At 35.9% G+C, this 9241-nt stretch overlaps 1 protein-coding gene across 1 annotated transcript in view; it reads left to right on the top strand.

The window, feature by feature from the left end:
- Positions 1-346: 346 nt before the first annotated feature.
- The window catches only part of PARP8 (poly(ADP-ribose) polymerase family member 8), a 1481732-nt gene continuing 1472837 nt past the window's right edge, over positions 347-9241 (top strand). Inside the window, exons 1-2 of the mRNA XM_044077685.1 lie at positions 347-964; positions 1595-1649. Of these exons, the coding sequence (XP_043933620.1) occupies positions 874-964; positions 1595-1649 (146 nt within the window). The 5' untranslated portion in view covers positions 347-873. The remainder of the gene's footprint in view (positions 965-1594; positions 1650-9241) is intronic.

Here is a 9241-nt window from a genome sequence, read left to right as displayed (position 1 = left end):
TATGAGCTCAGTGACTTAGTTTTAAGACATGTAAGAGCTCTTTTCCAGACGTCCATACCTATTTTAAACTCCAAAATATAATTACATCTAATTTATATTGGCAGTTTGTTCGGAACAAATTGTTTCATAGCCTTGTTACCCTAATCTGATGTGCTAATTGAACTTTTGAATTTATCCTATTCATCTTCAAGAACTCTACTAAAAGTAATCTGTTTTATGGTGGCCAAGATGCAAGAGTGCTGGCATACGGGAGTAACATACAAACTTATAGCCAAACCAAATGAAAGTTTGAAAGAAGATGGTGAATGTGTGAAACTACATCTGGTCCATTCATGCGACCGCCGGCGGCACAAGAGTGCAAGGATTCATGTCATATTTTTTTCTTTAATGAGTGCCGCTCATCAGCGAATTCTAATCGACTAATCGATACCAAGAGACTATGGTGCGCTGCCTCTTTAAGTTTAAACTGAAAGGTCTTGTTTCGAAATCGCCATTTCTCCTTCTGTCCGCAGAACAAGGCTGTGGCTTTCGGTTGCTTGTACTCACTTGTTTAATTTCCTACACACGATAGGGGGGAGCTGTTCTTTGTCACTGTTTTCTTTTTTCTTTTTTTTTTTTCCTCCCGACTCTAGTCTCAGAGAAGAAACGCACAAGACGGCAGCGGGTCAGACTAAGGTAGCCGGATACCAAGAAGTAATCGATTAAATTGATTTACTTTTGAAATATATCTGTTTGCATTTATGGTAGCCGGGCAGCAGCATCAGGAAGTAGCTTTAGATAAACACAATCTTAGCCGACAAGCAAGCAGTTTATATACAGAAAAGCAAGTCGGAGTAAATCCCTAGCTAATTCCTTTCTGGGGGATTTCATTTCATGGGGATGTGTTCAAGACAAGAGAGGATTCAGAAAGACATCGACATCGTAATCCAGAGGTGCAAGGCGGAGAAAGACTGCCAGTTTTCAGGTGAGTGGCCGTGTAATGTGATCACCTGGCCTGAAGCAAACAGACTTACTAGATGCCTGCTTGATCACATTCCTGTGTTATTGCATGCCTAGAATTTTGCAAGAGAGAGAGATAGAGACTTTGATAAAAAAAATATCGTTTTTAAAAAAAACATGGGATGTACTGTGATAAAACAAACAGGGAGATTGTGATGAAAATAACTGTAGTTTAGAGGCTGGATTCACAGGAAGATTTGTTTTGTACAACAGCCCTGTATTATGACAGTGGATGTGCAATGAAACAGTGGAAACCACATAGTATGGGGTTTCAAACTGACACCGACCACAGAACGTTTCAGGTTTAAATGTTAAATATGCGTCCTTGAATGCCTGAATCGTTGTTGCTAGGTGCAGTGGTTTACAAGATCTCATTTCCTGGTTTTATATTTAGCAGACATCCATTCCTTTTCATCCATTGCTTTCACTGACAATGGAAATCCCCAATCTTATGTTTCCATGGCAACACTGCACTTGTTGAAAAGGGCTTTCCTAGGATGGACCACATATGGTACCTGTCGATTACTAGCATCCCCTTTACTCCTGCAGTTTTCATAAAACAATATACAATATATTAATTTCAGTCTGGTTTTAGATTTCAGGTATTCTGACTCAACATTTACCTTCAGTTATACAAGAGGACCCAAAAGGTAAAGTTTTGTTTCAAATTATGTCTGTATATTTAAATAAAGTGTACAATGTTTTTGCTTCTTTCCATTAAGCATCCTTTAAGAGTATGTCAGTGAGCATTCAAATATAAGAAAACACATGTACGCCCAAAGCATCCTGTTAACTGTTTATAAGTCATTGTGGGTATTCATTCAGTTGCTGTAGCAGTCCATTTTAAATTGGATGGAAGGAAGGACAGAAATAAAAAAAAGTCCCACAACTGGCACATAAAAATCTTGAAGATGGAAGTACTAGTAAAACATACATAAAAACAAATTAAGCTAATTATATTACTGTCTGAGTTTGGAAAATTCATTGTATATGCACTGAACACCTGTGTCTTGCATTTTGTACATAAATTCACATTTAATGAAACTGGATGTTTTATAAACTATGAAGTATACATAATTTTTAAATGAAGCAGTTTTTGGTTAGAATAAAGAAACCTGAAACGTAAAAAAAAAAAAAAGAAATAGCATGCAAAGTCTCACAAATTATAATACATTCTTTTGTCAATATCTCTCATTGTTTTTAATGTTTACATATTTTAATTTAGAACGAAAGCTCAGGGCAAAGCAAAGGTGATATACAAAGTGGTTTTGAGTGGCAATAATAATTGTAATAGTTTTGTGTAACAAGTGTCATAGGTAGTATATACAAAAGACAGCTGTTTAAAACAGGAGTACCATCTTAAATGCTGTACTTTGTGGAGACAACAAATCCTTCCCCAGTCTTGTAATCTGATCAGTTAACTGTAAGTCTATTTAATATTGCTTTTCAACTACTTAGAACTCAGCTTTATTGATGGGTTAAATGTGGCATAATACTAATTTAAAGTAAGTTCCATAAGTATCTGTTGCACAATTTTGATGAATTATGAACTTGGACCACAGCTAAGTGACAAAGCGTGACAAATGAAGGCTTAAAGCTTGCATTTATGAACATGCTTTGTCATGACTGACATTTTACTACATATTAATTAAACAAATATGACTTTGAAGATTCATTCATAACATCCAGTGTAATTTTAAAACTCCACACATTACACACAGAAAGTTACACTATCTGCTTTCATGTTACACTGTTATCTGCTTTAACTTCTTTCAAATCAAATGTAATACCTGCATAGGAGGATAGATTATTCAACGTGTTTGTGTTGGAAGGGAGTGGCTATGAGCTTCTTTCTAGGAATGTACTTTTATTCCTTCTTAGGACTGGAATGCTTTTGACATATGGACTGGACTGGTTGTCCAAAAATAAAAAAATAAAGCTTCATCAGCAACACTTTCTAGAGTTTTATATAAAGAACTTTGACTTTAATTATGCTCATTACCACTATACTGACTGTATGTGTGTGTGTGGGGGGGGATGACAGGGGTCATCAGATCAATCAAGTAAAACTTAACAAAACCTTTGATGTCATAAACTTTACCTAAAGAGCTAAATAGCACCTAAAGTTGGTACTATGCATGCTTTATTTCTGTATTTTATGCAGGTATAGTCATTCTTTTATTTTAAGTATACAGTATCTACCAGAACATTGGTATATTATCTCAGTACAGATTTTAGTAGAAAATTTCATTGGCAAATTTATGGCATTGTTAGCTGATTGAAATGAAGAGATAGCGAAATTGAGGTAAAATATAATGCACCTTTTTATTCATGTCCACATGAGTACTAAACCATAGCTAACAATTATTAGTTTTGCAGGGATGACTTATGATCACTTCAGAATACAGTGGTATTTTCTTCCTTTGCTTTTGAAAATTCATTTGTGTAGTATATCAAAAACAATATGCAGCATATCTTCATTTCCAAAGATGGGATGACATATGTGGGTATGCAACACCAATAGCATACTATCTGATGCCCTTACATTCACTGCTGGAATATTCTTCCCAGATGGGATTCCCTGCCATGGAAGTCTGATATTTGGCCATTCTACCACAAGCCTACTGTTGCTTTAAGGTATGCCAAATGTCACCGAGATGCTCCTGGCATAGTGTAGGGCATAAAGGTGACGTTCAGGTGTACCATCTACAGAGCTTCATTGCTGCCAGTCTGAACATTTATTTTTCCATCAGTCTGTTTGTCTACATCCATTTTTCACCAGCTGTTCTTTTGTTAGCTCTTACTTCTGCCAGATGGGTGTCCGAGTTGCAAGCCCTTATGGCTTGTCCTCCTTTTTTGATCTTTCCTAAGGACAGGGTGTCCTTGTGCACTAATCCTTCTTTTATTCCTAAGGTGGTTAATGAGCTGTCACATAAGCAGTCTATTGATCTGCCTTCTTTTTCCCCCCTCTATGCAATCTGACAGTGAGATGGTGCTGCATACATTGTCCGTGCATAGGCAACTCGGGGTTTGATTGGATAAGACTAAGGCTATTAGAAAATCTGATCAGTTTGCTTCTTTTCATCCTAGATCATTGGGACAAGTTGTATCTAAGCAAACTATTTCTTCTTGGATTTCTAAGGCTATTTGCTTTGTTTACACTTTTCATGGCAAGAGCCTTTCTTCTTCAGTTAAGGCTCATTCTACTAGAGCTGTGGCTTCTTCCGGTGCTTTTTTCACGGGCTAATTCTATTCTTGAAGCTGCTACCTGGACTTCTGTGCATACCTTTACCAACCACTACAAGTCTGATAGAGGACTCTTCTCCTTCCTCCTCCCAAGTTTCCTCATGAGCTTTGGCACTCTCCTATCTATGAAGAATACTACAGCAGTGAATGTAAGGACATATTACAGTTGTTTAAAATCTTACCATAATGGTAGATGTCCTTGCCTTCACTGCTACAGTATTTGCTCCCTCCTGCCATCCCCCAGTTCTTTGTCTTTCTGGATATACAGGTTACTTCTTGGTTTCCTTGGACTGGTGTTCCTACTGGTGTAAAATCTTACCATAATGGTATATGTCCTTGCCTTCACTGCTACAGTATTTGCTCCCTCCTGCCATCCCCCAGTTCTTTGTCTTCCTGGATATACAGGTTACTTCTTGGTTTCCTTGGACTGGTGTTCCTACTGGAGCAATCAATTCTGTAGATGGTATGCCTGAATGTCACCTTTGTGCCCTATGCTGTGCAAGAATTGTTTGGCTGACATTCATACCTTAAAGCAACAGTAGGCTTTGATAGACTGGCCGGACATTGGGCTTCCATGGCAGGGAATCCCCATCTCTGAAGAATACTGCAGCAGTGAAGGCAAGAAAATCTACCATTATGGTAAGATTATGCACAACTGAACTTTTTGTTTGATCAGTGGAATTGTGGGTTTGTAAAGATGGGATGACTTATGTTGGTATGCAGTACTTATAGTATACTATAAGTTTTGTTTGATCTGTGGAACTGGCAAGGCCTGTTAAGCCTGTATTCATTTTGAATGACATAATTTTACATTAAAATCAGCCTTAGTCTATGCTGACATCTTGAAAATAAACCATCGGGGAGGTTCAGTAAAAGGGTTTATACCTCAGACTTTGGCACTGTGACATTTAAAGATTCTGCCCACCCGATCAAAAAAAAAAGGCTTAGTGGACTCTAATGATGTGGAAGATATGCTGCCTAAGATTAAGTACTGATTCTGTAGACCCATCAGATACTAAAGTGTACTGTGTTCTTATGATGCAGATGATGGTGCTACCAAAGCATTTGTGATTGGTCTAATCACAGGCATGCATGCATGCCTACTTGGCTGTTACTAGAGTGTATGCATGCAGAAATAAAAGCTGAAATCCTTTACATTTAGTTTACATGAAGTTTTGTCCATTCTTCTGCCTTGGAGGTTTGAAACTCTTGGAGGGAGAATTAAAGTTTAAAGAGCAGCAACAAGTAAAATTCCTTCCAGCTGTTCCATATTTCCACAGAAATTATCACTTTCCTAGAAACTGTTTTCACAGAAGAACTGTCTGACAATATCCATTCCCTAAATTGCATAAGTCAAGGAATCATAAATCACCCCATTCAAAGACAAACTAAAGTGATACAATTTAATTAACCTGTTATGTGGTCTTGCAGTCATATTTGCTGTAAGCTGGCATTGACGTTTTAATGAAAGTTTTTTTTATACAGTCCTGCACTGTTTTGTTTTTATGGGATCTTTATAAGCTGGACAATAACAACTGGACCAAGTGGCTGTTTTATTTTGTGCATTGTTCCCTTTTTGTTTTTGTATAATATTTTGTTGTGCTATGTGAATTGAATGGATAGTATAATTAGGTTTAAGACTTGGAATATATATATATGTATATATATATATATATATCTATATATATATATATATATATATATATATATATGGTACATATGGTTTTTCAAGGAAAGCTTGTTTCAATTGTCTTGATTTTATCCTGCGTCTTGCATACTTTATTTTACTAGAACTTGAGAGGTGACTGTAAATATTATTAGATGGGTCTTCATATGGATTTAGCTTGCAGCTTATATGAGTTGTCACAAATTAAGCTGACTACTGCCTGGATGGTTGGTTACATTAATATTATATTTAATGTTCTGTGATACACTTACATTTTGTTATTCTTTTAGTATGTAGTTGTAGTTACCTAGAAATAATAATCGAGCTTCCTGGGATAGCTGGAATAAAGTTTATAAAACAATATGGCATATATTTTATTATAAAGATGGACAGATATGTTTCAGATTTCTTGTAATTCATCTGACTTCTCTTTTATTTATTCCTGGATTTGGATTCATAATTTAGTTACTGTGAAAGTGGTTATAGGAGACTTTCTTAGTAAACTTCCTACAACAAGTTAAAATCATATTTTAGTGGGTATTCATTGCACGTACAGCAGGAAGATGTACTAATGTATCCCTAACTTAATACATCTAAAAGAACATAAGGTTGCTGTAAGAAAGCTTGCAGTGGTTCACTACAGGATGAGGTTTTATACAATTATTAATTTATGCTGTTCATAGGTTCATTGTTCATGTTGTTTCCTTCCAGTGTTTATAAACAAAAGGACAAATTTCATTGTGTCATAGTCATATTTATAACTAGTGCCATAACACTAGGTTATCATTATACAATACTTTTTATTATGCCAGCATACTTTACATGAAAATTATATTCAGTTAAATTCAGGAGCCCTTTGTTAATTTTTGCTGTTGATGTTACTGCCATATTCATGTTTAGTTTTACCACCTTCAGAGTGGAATAAAACACTGCTTCGGAACCTACCCAAATGTTAAGAATTGCTATTATTTTGGCTGTACTCAAAGCAGATATTATAATTGTGTGTAATGACACATAACCTAAAAACACATCTTCAAGGAATGTTTACTCTGCAATAAAGCTACCAACTACCATCCCCATTTATTATATCTGGGTAATATCTTACCTATAAATATTACATTTTGTAGGAAACCATTTTGACCATATTTTACACATTACATAGCACTTCATTGGTAGGAGTCCCACAACTCAAATATTTGTATGATAATGGTTATTGTTTATTCCTCACCATATTAGTTGTGCAGTGCTACAAAAAAGTTCTCATTCAGACATTGTTAAATTGATCACATCCTTATGTTAGTTGAAGCATTAGGATGTTTTAAGATAAAGTTTTAATATTAGTGACGCCTATATAGTATTAATATTTCAGAAAAGTATAATGAGATTTTACTCTTAGTATCTTAAAAAAGGATGCAGACAGCATATGCATCTTTTTTGTTCTTTGGAGTCAGAAGAGCTGGCCACATCAACTTACTGACTCATGAGTTGCTAAAGGCAGGGACTCAGATGCAACAGTAGTGAGAAGATATGGATCAAACTCCATTGCAAAAGGCACTCTTTGACTATAGAGGAGTACATGAAGAAAGACTTTTGTAGGATGAGGTAGTGCAGTATCCCTGCATTAAATGCTGTAGCTAAAGGCATATATTCTGCATTGATATTAAGGAACCTACCCACACCTCTTATTTGTTCACATAATGCTCACATTGTGTGGAGGTCAGCCTTTCTGTCTTCGGATAGCTCCTGTTGTTGACAACTGCTCCTTGAATTGACATAAATTATTTGTCTTCTAAATGACAGTTGTATTTTGATCCCAAATTTTGGAATCCTGGGAATAAGTGAGTTGGCATGTAGTCACTGCTACCCCAAATCCAGTTGTTTTCTATAGAGCAATTAACATGTTTGCCATGACAAACTACTGCTTACAAAATCATATTTGAGACATTCTGGAAATATTTATTGTCTTCCAAAAACAAGGGTATTTGTTTTTCTGCTTTATATTACTGTCTTGTTTATATATCATGAGGAAAATGTTATTTCTAAATCTGCTTATGAGATACCTGTTTTAAAGAAGTTCTACTGTATCTTCTCACATAAATGCTACATTTTCTTATTCCCTGCATGGTGTTTTGTTGCCATGATCCCTACAGTGAATTAGTTTGATGTTGTACTGCTGTTATATTTGAACTTAAAAGCACTAGGAGTGGTTGGAAAATATCTTGCTATTATTTTCATACTAAGCTGTTTTGCTTTAAAACTATTTCTTTTTTGGATAAATGGTAGAAAACAAGTACGTATGGTACTTCACATTCTCATTAAAAATTGTATGCTACACATACAAGAAAGGGTTACTTGTCCACCATATCTCTCCTTCCTTGTGAGGGAATTCTGTTTGAAGAACTGAAGAGAAGGTACATGAATCTGGGATATGCAAGGGAGTGGCATGCATAACTCATTTCTTCCTACACTAACATACTCTGCAGGAAATCTGAGTTGCTGTATAACCTAGAAGAGGGATTACCTACATTCAAGTAACGGAGCATAAACCAAGTTATACTGTTTTAAAAATCCATTTCCAAAAAAAGCATAACTTGAAAAATCATAAAAAAATCTTTTTTTTTTTTTTCATGGACAAGCCCCCTCCTGCACTCACTATGAGGAGAGCAAAGCCCCCAAACACACATACATACACACACTCCTCAATTGTATATAACACCTCCATAATTAAATTACAGTGGAAGAAAAAGAGGAAAGACATATACCACCAGTTCACAAAAATACAAAAATTCTGTTAGAACTCCTATCTAACTACTTTGTTCCACTAGGGTATTACACACTTATTGCAAGTGCCATGGCAGTTATATGTTGGAGAGTTGTCCAAAGATATCTTTTGAAGGTGAGTTACATCAGCTCCATTGCTAAAGGAGGGGTGAGCGATGGTACAAAAAGCAGCAGTGAAGTTTAAGTATAGCCCGTAACAAAAATCCAAGGTGCCCAAGGAAGCAGCAAACAAGCATTTTTAGAAACACAATTTATTGCACGAAACCACAGCACATAGAAATCCCAATACACATTAACGTTTCTGAAATCTCAGCCTATACGTTTTCGTTTGGTTTACTTCATCATATGTGGACAGACTACATTTTTGCAACTAATGAAGTGTAGTCAAAAGAATCCAAAACGTGTGCTGGACCGTGGGACAATCGAAAACAAACCAATGCAGCACCAATCAGTGATGAAGTCTGCACTGGAGAAGTTAAGTTAAATTAAGTTAAGTTAACTAACTCCGTAGGTATAGTATTTTAACTAGCTAGGGCAGATTTTGTAATG

This window comes from Protopterus annectens, chromosome 1.part1 (genome assembly GCF_019279795.1).
Source record: "Protopterus annectens isolate FY-2018-M chromosome 1.part1, PAN1.0, whole genome shotgun sequence".
NCBI classification, from domain to species: domain Eukaryota; kingdom Metazoa; phylum Chordata; order Ceratodontiformes; family Protopteridae; genus Protopterus; species Protopterus annectens.
The sequence above is the reverse complement of the archived record's forward strand: the minus strand, read 5'-3'. Positions and strand labels throughout refer to the sequence as shown.